This window comes from Solanum dulcamara, chromosome 1 (assembly GCF_947179165.1).
Source record: "Solanum dulcamara chromosome 1, daSolDulc1.2, whole genome shotgun sequence".
Taxonomy (NCBI): Eukaryota; Viridiplantae; Streptophyta; class Magnoliopsida; order Solanales; family Solanaceae; genus Solanum; species Solanum dulcamara.
In genome coordinates this window covers 75646291-75671260 of record NC_077237.1, presented here as the reverse complement: position 1 = coordinate 75671260, position 24970 = coordinate 75646291, and the positions used below count along the sequence as shown (strand labels likewise).

The 24970-nt window shown below is 32.7% G+C and overlaps 2 protein-coding genes across 5 annotated transcripts; one reads left to right on the top strand and one right to left on the bottom strand.

Moving 5' to 3' along the window:
• Window positions 1–1989: 1989 nt before the first annotated feature.
• On the bottom strand, window positions 1990–8404 carry LOC129901701 (probable phospholipid-transporting ATPase 4). 4 transcript variants are annotated; one of them, XM_055977033.1, is made up of 12 exons: window positions 7814–8404; window positions 7388–7474; window positions 5477–7294; window positions 5265–5375; window positions 4567–4843; window positions 4387–4475; window positions 4205–4292; window positions 3905–4114; window positions 3684–3809; window positions 3362–3460; window positions 3007–3198; window positions 1990–2888 (listed from the first exon to the last, which is right to left on the bottom strand). In XM_055977033.1, exons 3-12 carry the CDS (start codon window positions 7267–7269, stop codon window positions 2250–2252), a joined length of 3624 nt encoding a protein of 1207 aa, XP_055833008.1. In that variant the 5' UTR covers window positions 7270–7294; window positions 7388–7474; window positions 7814–8404; the 3' UTR covers window positions 1990–2249. The 4 variants fall into 4 exon arrangements, with proteins under 4 accessions (XP_055833008.1, XP_055832959.1, XP_055833017.1 ...); XM_055976984.1 differs by having other exon boundaries at window positions 7946–8404; XM_055977042.1 differs by having other exon boundaries at window positions 5477–7270; window positions 7946–8404.
• Window positions 8405–18128: 9724 nt separating this feature from the next.
• LOC129901615 (coatomer subunit zeta-1-like) lies at window positions 18129–23193 on the top strand. The gene is made up of 6 exons (XM_055976893.1): window positions 18129–18244; window positions 19353–19512; window positions 19741–19888; window positions 19976–20053; window positions 22235–22319; window positions 22832–23193. The coding sequence occupies exons 1-6, from the start codon at window positions 18224–18226 to the stop codon at window positions 22889–22891; spliced, it is 552 nt and encodes a 183-aa protein (XP_055832868.1). The 5' UTR covers window positions 18129–18223; the 3' UTR covers window positions 22892–23193.
• Window positions 23194–24970: the final 1777 nt, after the last annotated feature.

Sequence of the window (24970 nt, the reverse complement as noted above, 5' to 3'; positions counted from 1 at the left end):
TAGAAAGACCTCTATCTCTTTATTATCATGTTATAAATATGTGCTCTAAATTTGTTTCTTTAGAGAAGTTGTAATTGTAAGAAATTGTTTGAACCAAATATTTTTTTATCCAATTCATTTTTTTTATCCAATTCATTCATATATAACCCGATCCGTTTATTTATGGATATTATTGACGTGCTTAATTTTTCTTGAACCCCCATGATAGAATTTCTGCCTCCGCCACTAGATGGAGGAAGGGGTGGGGGGCTAGCTAAAATACAACAAGATACACACTAATTATGTATAAAATATGCATATTATTATTAATATATATTTATCAACTATTATTTTTATACGCATACTTACATTCATATACACATAATTGAAAACAAAATTCAAGTGTACTCTCATTAGAAACTTCCGACCTCAAAACACACTTACTAACAAGGAAAGAAATGAAATTTGTTAATATCATTCTTAAACCAACGATTCTTTAGGAATAATTTTAGAGATCTCTCCTCACGTTTTTTTTTTATCACATTGATTTTTCTCGTGGTTTAATAGATTATGTTTACCTCTTTTATTTTGATATTATTGTAACAATTCTTTTTACCCAATTTTTATTAATGTAAATAAAATACAATTTGACAAATCTGCCCTTTTGCAACATTAAATTTTTCAGTTTAGATTTCTATTAAAAAAGCCTTTTTCAATTAATTATTTCTATCAAATTGTCTATTAATAAAGCCTCTTTCAAGTTTATTCATCCTTGCCGCAATAGTAAAGTCCGGTTTTACATGAACTCTTACATTTTCAGTTGTAGGGTTGTTAATTTATTTATTTTTTATTTTTCACTCAGTGTTCAGAATTCGATATCTGCAGCTCTGACTAAATTTGAATTACGCACGGCAGTATTTATTTGAGGGTGGCGTTCCAAATAGTCTGCCGCGCCCTCCAGCTCTGGGGTTGATAATTCAACATGCCTTGTATTATCAATCTATTGTTTCTCATATGTGCACTCTTAGATCATGAAGTTTGATCGGTGCTTCTATAGAAAATAGGTTTTGAAGGAATTGGGATAGAAATATACAATTGAAAGAATTTAACATTATAAAAGGGCAGATTTGTCATATTGTAAAATTAAAGGAGGTTAGTGTGATGGAGTGAAACAATAGTGTGATGGAGAGAAACATACCATAGATGAGAAGAGAAACCTATCTCTGCATAACCTATCTCTGAAGATTGGGCATTAAATTAATAATATAAAATGCATTTGGTTAGAGCTACACAATGGTCTCTTGTTCACTTTTTCCTTTTTTTTCATACACTCTTGTTCATCTCTTTTTTTGAATCCCCAAAAAAAGCATAACGATGTTCATGTGAATTGCGTCATCCAGTAAGTCAAGTTCTATATGTATCCTTAGAATACGATTTAACTTAAATTATGAGTGTGCATGTTGTTGGATGGAAACAACAGGACATCACGTAGAAGCTAATAAAAATATTCTAAACAACAATAACAACGAGAAATTATTTTTAAAAAAAACTCATAATATATTTGAACTACATATGACGGATATAAAATGATTTTTTTAAAAAAACTATTGGAAGAATAATCTCTATTTTGTTTGAGGTTTTCCATCATTGTATTGTTGTAGAAAGGAATGATTCTCAATTTATGAAAGTTAAAAAAAAAAATTGTCTCCATGAAAGAGTACCTGAATTTAAATTGTATTATGATTTTGATAGTTTAATAATTTAAATTGCATATAAAGTGTACGTCTCAACGGCTTACTGTATATAAGGAAATGATTCATATAGAATTGCTTGTTAGCTGTATTTCTTTTCTGAATTTTGTATTTGATTTGTATATCAGTTAGTAAAGCTAATTCCATTCTTTGACTTGCATGCATTCAAATGACGTGACAAGAAAAATAAGTTTTGTTTTCACAAGTAACGTGACTTGACAGATCAAGTTAAGCCTACACATGCAGGTAGAAAGCAAACTCACAAGAGATTTAATTATATGTATTAGTTTTCTTCCCTAACTATTTAGTAAATATTGTACAATACAACATCATGCCACAGTACTAGGGAACCAATGAATTGACCTCATTTGATTGCTCACTATATACTGGGACAAAAAAGAATTTACAAATGAGTTAAAGAAGAAAAAGTGTTTAAAGTGTCCTAACCCCCTAATTTCTGTTAAGTATTGAAAGGGGGAAAAAAAAGTTAGTAAAAAAGAAAATCAACCTTTGCACAAGTTATACTTTCTTTTTCTGCAGTCTCCCTTTCAATTGTCGAATTTTCGCGTCTACTCTGGCTGTGAACCCAATCTTCGTCTTCTGCCTTGCTTTAGATCCTTCTCTCTTCCACATATGACGATCTTCAACATCTTTCCTATAATATTTGATTTCTTGAATGATGTGATGATCCAACGGACTAAACGATCTTTGAAATGCAATGTGAGCTAAGTATGGCAGAGTGCACATCAAAGTTACTAAAAGAGTGGTGCACCAGTAGATTGGAGCAGGAGCTAGAGCTTCCTCCAGTATATTGAATGCGTACTTAGAATAGATTGGTGCTATCCTTCCGTAAATCAAGAGAACTACGTACCAAGTAACAATGCTACCCCAAATAAGAATATGTTGTATCCATGTGAAATGACTCATCGTAAGTGCAATCTGGCAGTTGACAGCCCATATGACACATGTAAACATTGTAGTACCCAGAGCAGTCAAGTCAGCAGTCTGGCCTTCAGAACGGAAGGCTTGATCGTAAAAGATGATAATGTTGAGGAAGAAAACGATGAGAGACGTGTAGATACCATTGCCAAGCCAACCGAGTATTCTATACCAGTCAAAGAACAAGTTTTTGGGACCTTGTTGGTACAGAGCTGGAAACTGCAGAACAATTTAGCAGCCATGACACCTTTAGTACGTAATTCTTTTTGGAAAAACGAGGATGGGGGATGTTTGTGTAAAGTCAATTTTGTAGAAACTAAGAGAAGAAGATATTCACCTTTAGACAAACATCAGAAGGCACATCCTGCTCGAATACTCCAAGTGCAATTACAGGCAATGATGTAAGAATGACGTTGAACAGCATCATATATGAATCATCATAGACAGACTGCCCCGAAAAGCCAGCAAAAGCCTCAAAGTAAAAGAGTGTGAGGCCAAAACAGATGTTTTTGTAGAAGAAATAGCATATCTGAATGCACAAGATTGCGGTGCAAGTCAGAAAAACATACGAGCAGAATCCAGCTAGAATCTCAAAGATAATTACACTTGAATCTGCTTTAGGACATTTGATGTTACCAGCCACATATATTTCATCATCTATCTATAAAATGAAACGGCTGTACGATCATTACCATCTGAGCTATTCGTTTGTAGCACCAATGACCATGTACAACAAGAAGTCTCTCCAGGTACCGGAACTGAGCAATAGAAAAGTCACTCGCCATCACAGCCTGCAAGAAGCTGACTATTATATAAAGTCCAATTACAGTATCAAAGAGGAACTGGAACAAGAGATGTTTGCCAAGCAGGAATTTAGCGTGCTTTATTTCCTAGATAATCAAAGCTGATGTTACATGATATGTATCATACATATATATATACAAATGTAATTTTTACTTCTGTCATTCTATTTAGATTATTAAGGCCCAAATGCCACCTAGATACACCACCAACCTGCATTCCTTCTGCACCACTGATACCAACTCCGATGTCCGCTTCTTGAATCATCCCAACATCATTTGCACCATCACCAATTCCTAAGGTGATCTTTCCGGTTCCCTCTTTTACTAACCTAGTAACCTAATCCAAACAGATTGCAAATAAATGTTATTATGACTGATTTCATGGCTGAATAATTGGAGAAGAACAGCAAAAGCCAATCCGGATTATCTTACCAAGGCCTTCTGCTTAGGAGATACACGACAGCAGATGACAGAAGCACAATTAACCGCTAAACTCAAAAAGTGATGCTTCATATCATTCTCCAACGCATAAGCTAGAGTTTTCCCATCAATAATTAAGGCAAATGCAGCATGAGGATCCTTTTCATGTTTGATCATTTGAGAAGCATTCATGATTTGCTTCAAAATGTTCTCCTTCATAGCCTAGCCAGTAAAAAAAAAGCAATGGAGACTCCATCAACTACAATAAATTTCTAGGGAATATATTAGTATGCTTGTTTTAGAATTGCCTACCTGTTTAGAATCTTGAGCCACTGAGTCTGCATTCATTGTCGTTATGCATATCTGTTTCATTCCTTGTCGAAGCAAACTACAGGCGTAGCTGCAAGGAAACAGGAATTATACTTTAGCAGTTAAAAACCAATGACTAAATAAGCATGAATGGTGGAAGGCATTTCTCTTTTTAGGAGACAGACCCAATGTTGATGGCTGTTTCCATCTTATCACCTGTCAGTACCCAGATTTTGAGACCAGCTTGTGCCAGTTTATCTATGCACTGAGGAACCTAATCAAAGGAAAAAGACTAGATTAGTCGGAAACAGCCATTATGTGCAAGAAATTATATGTTGAATTTTGTAACAGCATAAGTTACATACTCCCTTCTGTAGTTTATCCTCCACAGCAGTTGCACCAACAAGGATCAAGTCCCGTTCCATCGCATCAGATACCTTTTCAAGCATGGCATCTCTATCACCACCAATGGTAGATTTTGCTTTAGAAAACTCTTCATTCCAGGCTGAATACTCTGCCTCATCGAGCTTTTTGTAGGCAAGCACAAGTGTACGTAATCCAGCTTCCCCATAATCATTTAAATGTTTTGTCATAGCTTCCTCAAACTTCCTTCCATTCTTTGATAATCTATCATAGATGATGCTGCATAATCCAAAAAAAGTTTGAAATTATATATTAAAAATATGCCATAGACCATTTGTGTAAGCCTTAAGAAATAGCCAAGGAGAGAAATTTGCATCACTTATACTCCCTCCGTTTCATTTTGTTTGTCTTAATTTCCATTTTAGTCCGTGTCAAAAAGAATGCATCTTTCCTTTTTGGGCAACTCTTTAATTTCAACTTTCCACGTGACATATTTAAGACTACAAGATTAAAGGACATTGTCGTACATTCTACATGTCTTTAGTTTAACACCACAAGATTCAAAAGTCTGATTTACTTTTGTAAATTCCGTGTCAAGACAAAAAACAGACAAACAATTCGAAAATTAGGGCACCTACTTTAAGGGATGAAGGAGCAGATGCATAGTTCATAGTAACAAAAAGGACATAGAAGGAAAAACCTGTCTGCTCCTTTACACAAGAGAAGAATCTGGCCACTCTCATCCCGGACTATAACAGACATTCTCTTCCGCTTGCTGGTGAACTCCAATAGATTGAGAACTTTGAATTCCCTAAATTAACAGTAACAAGACGTAAAGTTAGAAAACAGTGCCATACTACAAGCGGTATTCAATTGTTGACAGCGAGTCATGAGTATTTTAGACTCTCTCACCGTTCAATTGGCTCTTGAAAAGAAGGATACCTCTCCCGTACAAAAATGCTTGATTGAGTTCTTTTACAAAACTCAAAGCCAAATTCCCTTGCCGCAACAAGAAATGCTGCTTCATCTGGTGACTCTGCTTCATAGTTAAAGTTTCCAGTCTCCTCGTTTAGCTCGGGAATAGCAGAATGACAAACTGAAAGTATCCTAAAAAATAACAAGATGACATCTACATTTGGCTCTTTCATCCAATGTCCATTCGTAAGGCGGTCATCCTCAAAGCTGAAACCCTTAATTGCAGGTCTAAAATCATCTTTAGAAGTGATGACAGACTCTACTTCGATTTCTGATTCACCAAAATCATTCTCATTTTCAGGTCTTGGCGATCCAATATATTGCCCACCAATGTCCTGAGCCATCTGCTTTGCAGCTGCAAGTTCTACATCACTGGCACGCATTCCATATGCAGTACCAGCAATTGAGCATTTTAAGAAATCCATTTGGTTGCATGTCAAAGTACCAGTTTTGTCTGACAGGATGGTATCGATCTGCCCCAACTCCTCATTTAAGTTTGACGTTCGTGCTTGAGCAGGAGTTCCAGACTCATCATCGTACATACTAATATCCTGGTTTATGAACAATGCCTGTAGGACCTTCACAACTTCAATGGAGACATAGAGGGATATAGGAATTAGATACCCGTATAATATAAGTGCGGTGACCAGATGCAAAATACCTGACACCTCAGGCTTCTTTGGATCAACCACATTATTCACTTTGTTCATAGGTTGCAAATACCACCAGTTTGGCAATTGGTATTTTGCATCTATGGCAAAGCCAATTGAACTGGCAAATGAGATCGCTAGAAGGACGACAAAAAGTAGGTAGATAATCCTGTCCATCTGTAGTTCAATCCTACTCCTTTTAGAAGGAGAATTTGTCGAATTCTGCATAACTTTGCTATCATGCCCGGTAAATACAGCAACTCCATAGACATAAGCTGTATTCCTAAGCTTTGAATCCCTGAGGAGAATCTGACTAGGATCGAGAGGATAAACCTGACGATCATATTCAAGATTGCCCACGAAAGTGTAAAGGCTAGGATTAGGATCCTCACATTTTATGGTTGCATTGAAATGCTTGAAAGCCTCATCATCCTCTAAAGGTAGAGTAACCTCCAATGCTCGTTTCACTTTCAAGTTTGTCTCTCCATCCAAGTTCATAGTTTCGACATAACAGATCCCATCTTCATAACTAGACGATAAAAGAAGTAAATCAGCCGGGAAAAACTGATCCTTCTCCACTTTCACTATATCTCCGACCTGAATCGCCATCCATGACTTAGGACTAAACACACCATCTTCCTTATGGACACGAACTTTCCTATGATTAACCTTCATATCTTGTACAAACCTCCGCGAGTCTTCTAGCGCCTCCTTCGCCATACTCAACCCAACGACAAAGACCAAAGGAGCTACCATACTAAAAGCTGAGAATGGTGAAAGGTTTGTTGTGGCTGATACAATTGCAGCCAAGAGAAAATACAAGTTAGCAACACGCCTGAACTGCTCGAATAACGCCTTTGGTAGAAATGTTATGATGTTATACTTTGTGGTGGTTATGTAATTAGTGCAATACTTAAGAGGTTTCTTCCCATGGAGATAAGGCTCATTGCAATATACTTCTCTTGAGAATCCAGGGCCTAATTGATGAGGGTTGCCATCTTCTGTGGCACGCGACCGATAACAAGCAAATGTATGCAAACTGCTCCTTCTGATCTTTGCTCTTATCCTGCCTCGCGCCATTCTTGTTTTCCCTCTCAAGCAAAGCCTTAATCAGTTGCATCACCACATGATAAAACTTTCCAAAAACAAAAAAAATATAAAAATAAAAATAAAAATCAGCTATTGAATTGGGATATACCCAGAGAGAGTAGTAAATTAGGCCTTCCTCATGCAACCATCCTGTTTTTTATTTGAATTTGGGATACCCTGAGGAATTAGGTCATGCCTGTAAAAGGGTGATAGAAATTAACCACAGCTCATCTAATTAGTAACATCAAGATTTGAGTCTGCATGAGCATATTGAGCAATAAATTCCATAAAGATTTAATTTTTACTGCAGATTAAACTTTCTTTAAGGGGAATAAAGAAAAGATTTCAGCTAAAGCTACAGCTATTTTGCCAGCATTTTTGGACATAAGAACCAGAAAACCAAATACATAATCCTTCATTAAAGAAAATACATTTATCCAAATTACAACAGGCAAACTTTGAAGGCTAAAAAAAAAAGAAGGGGCAGCATATTTTCTTGAAAAAACAAGAAACAAGGTACAAAGGTATTTAGAACCTGTTTCCTCAATAACTATTCTTTTCCACGAAAACCCATTTCAAGAAACAGGGGGGCATAAAGGCATTTCCTCAATATGTATCCATTTCCATGAAAACCCATTTCAAGAAAAGGTAGGAACAAAAGGGGTACCTGAAAAGGTAAGGGTGAAAGAAATATGTAAGACCCTGGAAATAGGGAGAAGAATGCAGGAGCTTTTCTTGAGATCAGAATGATGCAGAGAGGAAGAGAGAGAAAGAAAGAAAAAGAGAGAGAGAAAAGGACAAATGGGGGAGAAGGGAAAGAGTCTTGTTTCTCTCTCTCTGTCCCAAAGTCCAAAGCAATGCCAGTATTTTAGGAGATCCCCTGAAGCTCTTTTTATTTCTTTTTCTCTGTTTTTATGGAGTGCAGAGCTTAAAACACACACACAACATGTTCATTCCTCTTCTGCTTTCATATGGACATGGAATTCACTGCTGCGTTTTCGGAACTTGCATTTCTTTTTATTACGCGTGTAAATATTACATATGCTCGCTGTCTCTGCATCTATGTGGTATTTTTGGACTCAATATCATCGTTAAGACGACTAAATTGGATAAAGGATTACTAATCTTTTACATGGGAGGTTATGCTATCTGTCAAATGCCAATACAATTTTTTTCTACTTACTATTTTGTTATTACTCCCATTTATTTTATGTAATAAAAAACTTATCTAATTAATTAAATATTTTTACTATATTTATTAATTTTTATATAATTTGAAAAATTATATATGATCTAGCTAATTAATAATTTCAAGTCAGATACACCTAGATACATGTATTTTTGCCACTAGATACACTCTGAAATACAGATTCATATGAAGAGAAGCGAACGAGATAGGAGCGAGGCGATCGAGAGAGTCTATGTATCCTAGATACATGTGAATTATACTATACACATATATACATTCTGAAATACAGATACAAAGGAAGAGAGGCAAGTGAGAGCGTCAGATACATGTAAATCTAGTTGGATGCCGTGTATGTAGAAAAAATTATACCTAAATTTGACCATATATATCTGAACACACCAAATACATGTATATATTGAAAATTCAAGTGAAGAAAAGTAATTTGCTCCTAAATTAATGGAATTTGTTGTTTGCTCTGTATTTTAGCATTGTATTTTTAAAAAAAAATAAAATTTGTTGTTTACGACAATCTTTAAATATTTGTGTGAGTGTATGTCATTTCATTAAGGGTCTGTTTGAAAGTCACTCTAGAATTGAATTTGGTATCATTTGGTGTGATTGCAATGTCTACCATGTTTGTTGACCATGTAATTATTTGATCAGCAGATAATTGAATGTAATTGGCAGCAGCTAACATTACACTCCCCAATTCTCGGGGGAGGGGGCTGTGAATTGATGTTACTTACACGATGTAATTATAAGTTGGTTACTTTTAAATTTCTTCCTTTTATTTCTATTTTTATTTATTTGTTTTTATTTATTTTTTAATTTTATTATTTTAAAAATAAAAAATATATTATTATTCTAATATTGTCTAAAAATATTATTTTTTTTCATTTCATTATCATTATCAACCTTTACTTCCTATTCTAATTTCATTAGAGTAGAATTCATTTTTGAATAAGGTTAAACACTTATATATTTTTTTAAAAATCATATTTATGTACATTATGTTTAAATTTGACATAAAGTATTATGTTAATTTTTTTGTTTTGAATTTAGACCTTATGTTATATTTTCAGTGTCATTTGCTTTAGTAGTATTGACTTGATATTTCACATTGCAAATCATTTATTTTTTAGTTAGAGTTGATAGATTATCTTTTTGTCAGATATTTTAATAATTTTATGATAATGCATGCATTTCATGATGTTCATAGAAATCTTTTACTTTTAGTTTTTATGATTAATTTAATTATAATATACTAATTCAAAAAATATAAACTAATTATTTTTTATAATATTAGTTAAGAACATATGTTTATTAATTAATATATTTTTAAAATATAATATATCTTAAATATTTAATTATAATATCATTTATAAAGACTCTTATTTGTCTAATATCAATTTTTAATTTTGGATAGTTAAATTTTATTTTTAAAATTTAGCATAACCTTATGATTGCACTTGTGCAACCAAAAAGTATACTTGTAATTATACTATAATTACAATATGGCAAACAAATAGGTCATCGGAATTACTAGACTAGTAATTAATACCCTAATAATTACACAATGTTCAATTATCAGGTGTCTTTTCATACAGACTTAAAAATAAAAGAAGGATTTTAAAATTAAATTATTTTTAATTATTATAATAATAATATGACATTCTTTTTTGGAAAGAACTATAAAGGAAAAGTATCACATCAAATGCGACAAAGGGAGTATATGTTATCTTCTGTACTTTGATTATTACAATTTCTTGTTTTGTTGTGTGTTCACTTTTGTTACTATCACGATCCTGACACACCGTGATTGGCATCCACTCTAACCCTTCGGTGGGAGAACCACTAGTACAATCCAGACTAAGCAGCAATAATAAAAGATAGGCAATTTAAGATGTAGAAACAGATTAAACAAATAAAAAGTGTTGAGTTCCCATAAACTCAAACACTGAAACTAAAATATGCAAAAAATACCCCTAGAACCTGAAAGTTATTGTACCAAAACTCTTACTAAACAACAAGTTTAAAGAAAAGGGGATGCAACCCCGAAAATAAATAAAAAATAATATCTAAAAAGTCTAAGTCCGGAAAAGGAGGGACCAAGGTTGAAAAGAATTCATGGAAGCCTGAAAGAATTGACTCACCCTTGAACTCTAAAGATCAACGATCTCCTATTTGAGGTCTCTCAGCAACCGATTGAAGGTGCCATGTACTCAATAAAGGATAAGCAAGTGCAGTATCAGTACGCAAAACAACAGTGTATTCCAGTAAATGAGATATATAATAGGTAACCACTACACAGTAAGCACACATATATAGAATACTTTACCACTTGTCATCTCATAACAGTACATATACATATACACAGGTCAACAATCTCAATTTCAATGCAACAGTCAAAGAATGGTCCTCTCATGGAATTCAAACTCCACCTATTAGCAAGTCGGGACATGACACTCTGTCCAATATTTTATCGGAATATGACACCCAATCAAATATATGTCGAAACGTGACACCCGATCCAGTCAAACAAAACACAATTACAATCACAATGAATAGTTTTACACAGTTAAAACCATCAAGTAGCAGGTTCATTGCATGCAATTGATCCTAAACAGTCATTTCATTTGATTTATTTCATCTTTCCCTATTCACACACATACATTCATACAATGAAACAGTTAACAGGCATATATGATATAAACTGGAAGACAAACCATCATATGCTTCGAAAACAAGCCTTGAAAATCTAAACATCTGGAGCTTTCCCTTTCTGAAGCATTTCGGCTTGTTCTTGGTCTAAAAACAATTATAAATACGCAAAGAATCAATAAAATGGCTTAATTTATCCGGATTATAGCAAAATACCAACCCTTGGCCAAACTTATGATCCTAATGCCCAACTAGAATTTTTTCCACCATTAATTTCAGGCCAACCCCCCTCCCCCCAAATGATAATTAAACATGATTCTTAGTTCTAAGGATCGAAAAACAGATTAGGGGAGTAATTAACTTATCTTTGCCAGGTGAATTCGTGGAAAAATGATGGAAAAATGCCCTAGGTCGCTCCTTAGCTCTTAAGAACGAGTTTTTGCAGAAAAATAATGTTTTTGGAGTTTTTCTCCATTTTTATCTAGGCTAGCCTGCCACAGCGGACCCCATCCCACCACAGCGGACCCGTCGTGGTGAGAATAACCTCGCTCTGGCGAGATGCACGGAGATAGAACATTGTTATTTAAGTCCCGAGCTCCCATTTTGTAACACACCCTCAACCCATAGCGTTCTAAATTCAATACAATTATGAGAGTTCTACTCCATTCGATTCCGTAAAGCCGTACAAGCTCCGTATCTTCTTAGCTATCAACTCAAAAGATTAAACTCAGAATTCCATCTCTCACCCATTACCGGATTACCCTAAATCTCACCTGACTCAGATTTTGTCCAAGTCTGGCCTAAACTCAAAATTTTCAAGTCACTACTCAAAATCTTTCTGGCCTAATTTTCTTCCACATTGGCCTATCCATAATGACAGGAACAGATCGTTACAGCTACTTCTTTTCTTAAACTATTTTGAATTATTTTTCAAGAGACTATTGAAAATAGTGTCTCTACCTTTGAGGTAGGATAATGTTTGTTTATATTTTACCCTTTTTAAAATCTCATTTTATAAAACTATATTGAATATATTATTGTATAAAATGTTTAGCCAAAGAGGAATCTATTGGATTAGATCTATTTTGATCTTATAAATATAGCTCTAAACATCTTGAGTCACTTAAATTTGCTAAAATGAAACATGTTTAGTTCAACTAATAGAATGGACTGAAAAACTGACGGTAACTACCACCACTAAAAACACGTCCAAAATTGATCAATCGATTGAAAAATCAACATACTCGATCGATTTGATTTCAATTTTTTTAAAAATAATATATAAAATGGGACAAACTCGGTTTCAATTTTTGCACAAAAATTGATCAACTTCAATCGTTTAAATACTCTGCAAAATATTATTAATATAATCAACTGAACTCGATTAATTGATTTTGGCCGTATTTTTAATAGTATTTTCTAGTGTCATCGTTAGTAATTAAATTCATTAAATTAATTAGATCAATTGTACTTTATTTCAGCAAATTAAAATTAAAGATGTTCAAAGTTTATTTAAAAGATAAAGTAAACTTTACTCCAATATCAAAGTGACAATTTCGACTAAAAATTCATACTTTATAATGGGTCCCTTTAATATTGCTTTTTGAAAAAATGATGAATTATTATAGGTGTTCGTATGACTTAAGTCTTAAGGTTTATAGATTCGAGGATGCAAAGAACGATTACATCATCAAGTAGCGTGCAAACAAAAACTTTCACATTTTAAAGTTGTGGTTTTATTTAATTATTAATGTAAATGTTAGTTATATTTTTACTACTAGCATTATTTAAAGTAATTTTTTCATTCTTTAATATTAGTTTGAATTATTTTTTCTTAAGCTGAAAAATTATTAAAAATAATTTTTCTATTTTTAAAATAGTGATTAAATATACGTATACTTTACCCTTCTTAAACCCTATTTTATAGAATTACTCTAAATATATTATTATTATTATTGTTATTATATTCTTAAAAGTAATTATTTGGTGGTCTATTTTTTTCTCGTCCAATATATATATATATATATATATTATAGTAAGTCATATACCATAAAAATAATTAGTATAAAATTGTCAAGTACTTCATCCATTTTATATTATTTAGCTCATATTAGTTTGACATAATATTTAAGATTCTTTTTATTAAGGATATATGGGTTATTAATTATATTTTTAAATTTTAAACTTAATTATTATTATTTTATATCATAGTTAATACTAAAAATAATATTACAAAAATAATAAAACTCTCTTAAAATAAAATTTATTTTAATATAGAGATCACCTAAAATAAATGGTGCAGAGTTAGGGGACCTAAAGTCTAAAGATGAGGAAACCTATGACACTCTTCGTGAAAAGCTGAAACAAGCGAAAATCTATTTGCATTGATTTCCTAAAGAAAAGCTTTTCCTTTCACTTCTTATCTTTGCAAATCTCAAATCTTGCATAGTAACAGTAATTTTTGCACGTAGAAACAAGTTATTTTAAAATTAATTAATTTAGGATTAATTATTTTATTATGTATTTATGATAGAATTAGTAGGATAAATTATTTTAAACTTGATAATTAAATAAAATATTAAAATTTTATTTCTAAATTATTTTCTTATTTCGGAATTATTTATTTTTATCTCCACACCAAATGATCCCGAGTGTGTAGTTATTTTAGCAGAGAAGTCTACTGTCCAATTTTCAAACGTATTTTTGATACCCTCTAAATATTCATGTTTCGTGTTGTAATGGAAAGATTCGTCAATATTTATTTTAAATTCAGTATTAGGAGGCTCCCATTGAAAAAGTTTAGATGTTGTATTTCGAATTTTCCAGATTTATCTTTGAGATAAAAGAATTCTAGGAATCAATCGTGGAAAATTTTTAGAGGGATATCATTTTTTTCATCATGGTGGTGATTGTGAATCATTTGTGATATATGTTTAACCAAATATTTCAAAAAATAAAATGGTGAGGATTCTTTCCACATGAGGTTATTAAAGTCATAGTCTGATGTTTTGCACTGATGAAGTAGGATTAGATTATCCCAATATTTGTAGAGGAACATTCAAAAATAACAAAAACTTGGACTATAATTAGATTTCTTAGCTATAATTTGTCTAATTACGTTTTATAGCTATAGTTTCACTTGCTATGTCAATATCCGTTTGTATATCTCACTGCATTATACAAATTCGATTTTTCCGTTTGTATATCTCGTTGCATTGCACAAATTGGATTTTTAAAGAGATTGTATGTACAAATACAAATTTGTTTTAGCTATCTGTATACGAGTTCCTAAATTCGCTTTGTATACAAATACAACCTTTTAGATATTTGTATATGAATCCCCGCAAATTTGTATATGAGCCTTGAAATATACAAATACAATTTTTTTTAAAAAATTGTATATGAGCCCCTAAGATATCTATAAGAAGGCGAAGAAGAAAGCGAAGTTGGCGGTCATCAGTGCTAAAACGACAGCTTTTGAATGCTTGTATGTCGAGTTACGAAAAAAAGGTAGGGATAAGAGATTGTATAGGCTCACCAAAGCGAGAGAGAGAAAAACCCGCGACCTGGATCTAGTAAAGTGCATCAAGGACAAGGAAGGTGAAGTGCTAGTGGATGAGACCTCTATCAAGCAAAGGTGGCAAACTTACTTCCACAAACTCCTAAATGAGAAAGGAGACAGAGACATTGTACTGGGTGATTTGGCGTACTCTCATAATCTTCGAGACTTTGGGTACTACAAGTGTTTTAGAATTGAGGAGGTTAGACGTGCTATTAGCAGGATGAGGAGGGGGAGTGCGATCGGGGCCGATGAGATTCTGGTGGACTTTTGAAAGAGCACTGACAAGGCAAGTTTTGAGTGGTTGACAAAGTTGTGTATCGTAAGACAGGCTTGAATCATGATTATTTGACATTGCATTTGCATCTACTTCATTCTGTGGTTGTATATGATTGAGCTTACTTGTGTGTGTTGATTATGGTGATGAGAACATATATTTATATACTCTATATTTGTGGACTGTCTGATATTTCTAAGATAATTGTTGTATACACTGTATAGACTGGGTTGCCTGAGTGCAAGTGTGTAGTTGTGGAGGTATGTGGTTGGGATGTCAGGAGTACCTGTGTTCTGCATTTTTTACTTAGGGTTTAGTTTTCATTTTTCTGAGTACCGTGTTGTTGGTGCTCAACCCATGCTTCTACACCTGTGTAGGATCTGAGCCCAGTACCTTATGCTCTCAGCATATCTGTGGACTGGACTGAGTCTTCGGATGTGTGAGAGGTAGCAACTTGTCTTCTCCAGCAGACTCTCGCCGCCCATTGTTTTATGTTTAGTTTTATTTGAGGACTAAGATATTTGGACTTGTACTTTCTTATTTCTTTCAAAAATTAGTGGCTTGTACATGTGATATCAAGTCTTGGGTGATTTAGAATCTATTTTTCCGTTTATCCTTATTTATATCATATTAGACTTTATATTTTTGCTTTTATTTTTGTTTATTTTGAATTATTCAAACTCTTAGACTAACTTGTTTTGATGGATTAGGCGAGTGCCATCACACTCAATTTCAAGTCGTGACAATTATTCAACATTTGTAACAGTGACCTTTGTTATATAATAATAGGCAACCTCAATGAGTACATAAAAGCCCCACTACCTTGGACACCATGAAGATTGTCTAGTGGCCTAACCTTATGCTAAGTCCCTTTCCATAAATATGCCAAATGTCTATCTTTTATCATATATATTGAGTCATATTTACACAATGTATTTATCTTTAAACTTCACAAATAAATTTAACAATACTTTTTTGAGGAATAAACATAAACATTATTGTATTTTCTAGGAGATTAATTCAATACCAATTTTATTGATTTATATATTTAATAACAATCGCTTATATTCTTAAATGAGTGTAATTTGAACGTATCATCTACTCCAAGAAAAGAACTTCTAAACAAATTTTTTTAAGAGTATGCACTTCCAAACAGGATTGTTAGATAGTCATTTGTAAATATTTTCTAATTGTTGCATATTTTAAAAACTTCCCCAATTTTTCTATCCAAAAGTTATCCCCATTTAAAAAATAATTATACAAATATATATATTCACCAGAATTTCTCCTCCTCTAATACTAAAAAAAACAGGCGATTTGTTAGAATTTATCACCACACTTGCAGTTAAGGTAAATCTCTTGGCGACTCACTAGGATTTTACTTCTGATTCTAACAAAAAGATTATGAGAAAATAACACAAATTCCATTAGTTTAGGACATAATTATTTGTTGTTTCTTACGTTTTTAAAATTATAGTTCGTATCATATTTAGTTTGTCAGATACATGTATCTGACACATCCAAATACTTATATTTCAATTACATGTGAAGCAGATACATATAATTATGTGTACTTAAAAATAGAATGTAACTGAAATACTAAATTTTAGGAGTAAAATACGTGTCTAACGACTTATCATTTTTGAGTAAATCAGCATTTAAAGATATATCTTCTATTGAAAGATAATAAATTTTTTGGTAATATATCTGATCAAAATTTTAATATTATTGTATTTGGACTAGATTTTATAAAAATGTATATGTATTATACTTTTTTTAGCATGTACTGGAACTGATATATGTATATGAATGTTATTTAGTGTTTACTCATCATTAAAAAGATGTATTTGGACTAGACTTTATAGAAGAAAGATAAATTAATCTACAGATACAGACATATACAAAATTGACATTATTTCTGATTCATCTAAACTATGACATGAACTTGTTGCATGGTTATAACATATTTAGTTCACCATATACATGTATCTGGTATATCTAGATACATGTACCTCGAATACATGCAAAACAGATATATATAATTATGTGTATTTAAAAAATAAAATGTAATCGAAATGTAAATTTAAAGGGTAATTATGTGTTTAACGACTTACCATTTTTGTTTAGTAAATTACCGTTTTTGAGTTATATCTTTTATTAAAGATAATGATTTTTTCATTAATGTATTTGATCAACATTTAGTATTATTATATCTGGTCTAGTTTTATTAAAATGTATATAAAACATAGTACTTTTTTTAGCATGTATTTGAATATTATCTAGTGTTACTCATCATTTTTAAAAAATGTATTTAAATTAGACTTTATTAAAAAAAGAAAAGAAGATAAAGTAATATACATATACAAAGTTGACATTGTATCCAATTCATCTAAACTATGATATTGGTTTGCTCCATGATTTTTGTATCTGATATTAAATTAAATGTATCTGAACAACTTCAATAAGTATGTATCGAATACGTGAAATATGTATCATAGTCATTATATTAAATATCAGATACATGTTCAGTGTATATCAAATACATAATAATATATACATGTAAAATCTGTTCAGATACTAATAGATACATTACAAATTCATGAACTATGTATCATATACATGAATTATGAATTTGTTTTATGTATAAGGATAATAATGTCAGAATCATCGTCTTCATGATCACTAACAACAGCAAACGCAGAAGATGATCCTGCAATAAAGTGTTTTTGAGTGAAATCCAAATAAAAAAAACATCTATTTTGGATAGCTTTTTGATGGTATGATGTACATCTATTAACAATCCTCTTAGTTGAAGATTCTTTAGCCTTCAAAGTAATTTAACAAAACTCTAAATCAATGAACTTTCAAGAAAAGAACTTAGTATAACTATTCAAAATTAGAAGAAAACACCTATTGAAAAATATAGGAAATTGGATACATAACCTAAATAATGGATGAAATCAGTTACAAACCTCAATTAGCTCTTAACAGGACGTTTTGGGATCTATCTGGATTTTACTAAATTTAAGAGATTTTTATAATTTGAAAAAAAATAGGAATATAATTAGCTCTTAACACTATGAGATTTGTGTAATCTTTTTTTTTTTTGGTTAATTAATCAAAACGGGCTCTAAGACTAGATCCATGAAAATGGACTGGACTAACTAAAAATAGCCCATTTACGCCTTACCAAAAATGCTCTCACCAAGCCAACAGTTTAGCTTCCAAATCAAGAACCAACAATTTCTGTGATTCATCAATGGCGTTTCCCTTCCATTGCGTATGTCTTCTTCCTTTTCCCCTCTTTTTGCTTTTATTTTTCTTCAGTTTCATCTCCCCTGAAGTTTTTTCAATGGTCACAAGATCTAATATCTATTGGTTAGTCGATCACAATGCCCAATTCTTGAAATTCTTTCAGTCGTTTTAGGCATCATTGATTAGGATTATACTATTTTGGGGTTGATTAATTTTCAAAAAGAGTGGAAAAAAATTGAATCTTGGGAAGTTTAGCTGATCTAGCTCATCATTTTTTGTTTAATCATTGCATATTTCAGATCTCAGTGTAGCTTCTTTCTGACCCTTGAGGTCGGGCCCTTCTTGATCCTGCGCATACCGGGAGCTTCGGCTGCCTTTTTATATAGTGTAGCTTCTTTCTATTGTATTTATCATGACGTGTCAATTAGCTGATCAAATCTTTTTAATTTAATGAAAATTTGGCTGATCAAATCTTGTGTTACTTGATCTCACTATGAATTTGTGAAAACGTGTGTGAACTTAGCTTAATATATTTCAATTTGTTTATCTTACTTTTATTTTTAGTCCGTTTCGGAAAAAGAATGTATCTTTTCTTTTCCGACAACTCTTTAGTTTCAACTTTTAATCGACATTTTGGTACATTCAATATATCTTTAATCTAAGTCCAAAAGATTCGCAGGTCTTCTTTGCTTTTTTTTTAACTCCGTGTTAAGTCAAAATCAGACAAGCACATTGAAACAGAGGGAGTAAGTTTGGATCTTTACAACTGTATATATATAGTTCCAGTAGAAAAGTAGAAGGTGCAGCCACCCTGTGTAAACTTGCAGCTATCACTAGTGGCGGAACCAGAATTTTCACCAAGGGGTGTCAAAATATCAAAATATAAAGAAGTAAACTCACTAACAAACCAAAGGATGTCAATATGTAATATGTATATACATAAAATATACTTTTACCTAGCTACAAAGTGTAATTTTCCGATGAAGGGGTGTTGATTGACACCCCTCAAGTGCATCACTGTCATTTAGTTTAACCAGAAATGTGTGCTAAAAAGAATGTAAATTGATTAAGTCAAAATGTGCGTAAAATGGGTGGATGATTACTCATGGTAGAATCATCATATGATTGTGTAGGGTTCGTGCCCTGTGGTAAAGAATATACTTCTTTTGGATTCCGAAGGAAAACGTGTAGCAGTTAAATACTACTGTGATGACTGGCCAACACACAGCTCCAAACTTGCATTTGAGAAGTCTATTTTTACCAAGACTCAAAAGACGAATGCTCGAACTGAAGGTACTGCTCACCATTTTGGTTTCTCTATGATCTTTATGGCTGTCTGTTTTGTATGCTTCTGGAAAGTCATTGCTGTAAGTTAACTGTTTTTTTTTGTGCTGTGTTCTAAGTTACTTTGTACATAACAAATAGAACTGTTCTTCATATTTATCCATATACAACAGATCTCATTTTTGTAGAATTCCCTGTTTTTTTTTATTTTTTTCCTTACTTTTAATTGATCTGCAGCTGAGATAGCAATGTTTGACAGTAACATTGTTGTCTATAAGTTTGTGCAAGACCTTCACTTCTTTGTGACGGGAGGTGATGATGAAAATGAACTGATTCTAGCCACTGTTCTCCAGGGCTTCTATGATGCAGTTACCCTTTTACTCAGGTACTCATGAGCCAAATCTTTATTCATGTATCTTAATCTTTTTATATGTTGTGTACATGCTTTCTAACCTATTATGTGTTGTTGCAGGAGTAATGTTGAACAGAGGGAGGCTCTTGAAAACTTGGATTTGATTCTTCTGTGCCTAGATGAGATTGTGGATGGAGGGTAAGCTATGCGGTTCTCTAATGATGTAGTAACAACACGTTACAGTTTTTTTCTTTCAACAGTGTTTCATTTTTCCAATTTTTTTATTTTCCACAAGTAAAGTCATCCTACTGTAGAAACTCTTACATGGTATCCTTTAGCAATTCACTTGAGCAATTATTTAGTCATCTCGTGCTGCTTATGCATTGCATCCTCTGGGAATAAGTCTTTGCTTCAAAAGTTGTCTTGCTGTATAGGGGGCTGCATCCAGGATTTAGTTGAAACAACCAGTACAATAGATAGTGGTAACTAGAGAATTTTGGTGGAAATGCTTCCCTACCTTTAGTAGTAATTTGTTCTGTGAAGTTTTTTTTTAACTTTTGAGGCTACCTACCATACTCTCGTTCAACACCCCTTCTTCTATGGTTCAGTTGGGATGCTGATCCCCAAGAAGGTCTTCTGTTGGATACTAGATGATGGTTGACAATGCAGATCATAATATGTATGTAGGCCAGTGGAAGACAATGTTCTTGCAATATCCTTTGTTTTGGGGAAACTAAAAGTACATGTTAGAATTATAGTAAAAGCAATTTCGAGTCGTCAATGATCTGCCTGATGAGAAAATATCCTCTATTTTTTTCTGCCTGATGGGAAATGATCCTCTATTTTTTTTGATAGAGGTGCAGTTCTCTTGTTAGATAAAGCTTGTATATATGAATAGTTAACATTTATACTTTGTTTGGATGGTTGTTACGTATTGTTTCATAATGTATCGTATTGTATTGTATTGTGTTGTATTGTATTTTAATGTATTCAGTGTTTGGATAGATTGTATTGTTTTCCGTCGTTACATAATGTCACACATTTATGATTTGAATGATAAAACTTACAAGAAAAGTAGGGTACGGGGTAGAGTTACTATGAAAAGGTAGGATAAAAGATTGAAATATAATTATTAAATAATAAATAAAAACAAAATGAGATAAAAATATTAAGGTAACGACGCGAACACACCAAATCGGTCGTTACATAAAATGAGTCTTTTCGTCGTTACCTAACGATGGATTTAAACGATACGATACAATAGAATTTAAGTAACAAACAAAACAAATATTGTATTTAAACTAACAATACAATACAATACAATACAACGGGTAACAACCATCCAAACAAGGTGTTAGATTTTTTAAAAGTAGTGTATTTTCTATGAATCCTATGAAGCTACTTCCTTTTAACCCCGAAATTCTTTGCTTGGGAGAAATTTTACCTTGAACTTGGTAGAATATATGCGTCCACCACACGAGTTAGGGGACCAGGTCCCTTGACACAGTCAATTAACAGAATGCTCAAGAAACGGACAACTAATGTAAGTAATGAACAAGACAAGAGTTTTACGTGGAAAAACTCCTTACTCAAGGGAGAAACAACCACGACCTGTCCAACAGAATTTCCAATCAATCTTCACTAGATGCAAGAGCAAAGTGATCTATTACAACCTATGTAACTAGATACAAATCCTCTTCACCCTATGCTTGCAACATCCTATCACAAGACTTCGAGCCTAAGCAATATGACGATTGCCCACTACCCCAACTCACTCTAGTTGACGTAGACTTCAATACTTCGATCAAGGCTAGCTCTAGCAATGACTCGGAAACTAAGCAATAAGACTATTGCCCACTACACAACTATCCCTAGGTTAATGTAGACTTTTCTAACTACTTCAATGCTAACTCTAGCAAAGAAGTCACAATGACACAATACAAAGAGAAGTAATCAATATTCCTTTATATGATAGGAACTGATTTTACAATGTTTAGCACACTAGATTCAACATTACAACAAAGCAACAACCTAAAACTATTCTTCAATAGTAGCTCGATCAGGTCCCTGCTGCCTTGAAGATGTGTTCTTTCTTTTGAGCACACACACCACTTTTCTTTTTCCTTGTAAAAATGATGTATGAAAAACTAAGTTGTTTCATGTCCCAAAGATAGTATTTAGCATATGGACGAAAAACTTGGTACCTTCTGATTGGCTGGACGTCTTGTCCTTCAGCTGCTGCCCACCAACCACAACAGGTGGTGACAGCTTTTACAGCTGAACCAGGTCGACTTGATCGCCAATTAGGTCCCATGGTTTGTTGATGCATCAAAACTTGAATTATAATAGAACTTTTTGGTGTTTTTGAATAATTGGCAGGATGATTCTTGAAACAGATGGTACTGTCATTGCCGGCAAAGTTGCCAGTCATAATATGGATGACGGGTCACCCATTTCCGAACAGGTAAGCAACACGTTCTTAGTATTTTCTGAATCATATTATATAGTATTCACCCTTTAGGAAAGGTGCAGGGTTTCTTGCTGGTTGGGCAATGATTCAAGACATCTGATTCGCTGAGCTTAGATAGAACGTGTTAGGGGCCAACATTTTCAAAAGGGTTAGTTTAGAACTTTCCAAAATCATGCCAATTTTATGAGTTGTATGCATAACTCTAATTACTAGAAAAATAAAGAAAAGTGAGATAATTCTTTAGGTTATATTCATTCAATCAATCAACGATGCCATTAGTCCCGAAACTTAGGTTGTATGTGTTATAAAATCTTTATACAGAGACTTATCTAACTTTTCCGTAGCAAAACCTTCAGGAAATATTAAAACGAAAAAGTATTGTATCTTCTTTGTTTGGGAAAACATCTCTCTTGATAAAACCAATTCCAATGCAAAGTTTTCTTTATTTTGAACTGGCAACTTCTTAGCTATTAATCTGCATTTTGGTGTGTTCTATCAATTTTCAGACAATCAGTCAAGCTTTGGCAACGGCTCGTGAGCATTTCACAAGATCACTTCTCAGATGAAGCATCGAATGAATTGACTTCATTCTTTAGAAGTGTCGTCCCCAAATCATTTAGATGTTTTTTCCTTAGGATGGAGATGCAGTCCATCCTTCAAGTCTATTCGCGTTATTAATTCATAGAATGTCCTCTTTCTGTTAATTTTAATTCTTTTACTCCAAAGATTGTTTAGCTACTTGTACTAGTCCAGCCATTACACAAGCTGGATTTTACAAGTATTTTACACATTGACTTTGTTATAGAGAGGCTTTGACAATTTAATACATTTTCGTGCTCGTTACTGTAATACACATGATTTTCTTTTCCGCGTCTTTGTTCTTGTGATAGAACATGCTACCTAATGCAAACAGATGATTTTTTCGTCCGTAACACGAGCAGGTTACCATGAATCCAGAAGTTGAATGAGAAGAAAGTGCCTATTCTTTATTGATGTAATCTGAATAATTATGGGAACTCATCACTCTTCTTTTAGCAGAAACATGGTCATGAGCAAATGATACTGAGTGATATTTGGTTCAGTAAATATGTACCCGGCCTTGTACACACCACCCCTCAAACCCTGAGGAATTGGCCTGCCTGTAGCATCGGACCAATGATCATCCATGACTGATCATTTTGATAGCCTTATCGTTGCCTTTTCATTTTTTTGATAATTTAAATCACATTGAAGAAAAAAAAGATGTGAATAGTGTCAACTTCCTCAAATCTCCAAAAGATCTTTCAGTCAGACTCTGCATTTATGTTTAAAAATTCATTTAATATGTATAGATAATTTATTAAGAATTCAGTAAGTTGCTTTTTTTAGAATCCCTTAAACTAAAAATTCGAACTACTTCTCTAGTGATATTTTCTGTTTTCCATGTCACGTTCTTTCTTTTCAAGTAACTTACTCGAATTCAATGTTTACATCAACCCAATGAATACTCCGTCTGGTCCATATTAAATGAATTATTGAGACTTTTTTTGTAGTTTAAAATAAGTGATTGTTATAGTTCAAGAAAATTGTTGGGATTTTTTTTTCCATATTTACCCTTCATTTAATGGGGTTCTTAATAACTTTACACTTTTTTAGGAGAATAATCAAAAGGATAATAGTGGAAAGAAGCCTTTAATTTATATCCTTAAATATTTTTCTTAAGATATGTGCCAAACCCAACACTTCACTTAATATGGACTCGAGGGAGAATACGACTAATGATATGACACATATATATTCTTATCCCTAAATTATACTTTTTCGTTCCAATGTATGCTACACTTTTTGCTTTTTGAAAGTCAAAATTTTTTTTCTTTTAACAGTAATTTTTTCTTATGCATTTTAAATATCTTGAATTGTTATTATCGTGACTATAATATATTTTATGTTGTTTGAAAACATGTAATTTTTTTTTTTTAAAAAAATAAGGATTTCATATCTGAATTCGTACCATATAAGTTGGTGCTAATAAACATTCTCATTTTAACTTATGACTTGACCATAATAAACTAGTGTAGTTTGATGTAAATATTGTGTGTGTAGGGGTGGCAAAATCAATTCAATCCGTTCAATTCAACCCAATTCGTTTAAGTTTGGATTGGTTATTGATCCGTCTATTTATTATCTCAATCCATTTTAACCTAACCCATTTCAATCCATAAAAAAATGGGTTGATATGTAACCCGAATTGACTTATGAGAAATCTTGTTAAAATATTTTTAAAAAACTTTTTTTTTCAATTTGCTATGTTATATATAGCCATAATAAAGAAAAAAATAATATTATTAGGTACTAAAATAATTTAAAAGAACAAATAATATAATTAAGATTAGTAAAAATTGGATTGAGTTGAGTTTTGACCCCGTTATATAACCTATTACCTAACTCATTTTGCCCCAAACTAATTTGGGTTGAATTGTGTCTTGACCTAATTATTGTCTTAACTTGTTATGACCCGTCCAAACTTGATCCAACCCGCTTAATTGCCACCCCTAATCGTGTGCAAAACTATTTTTATTGGGTCCAATTAGGAATGGCTTAGGAAACTACTAAAACGGAAATATTGAAATTATAAAAATAACCAAAATGAATAAGTACGTCAATAA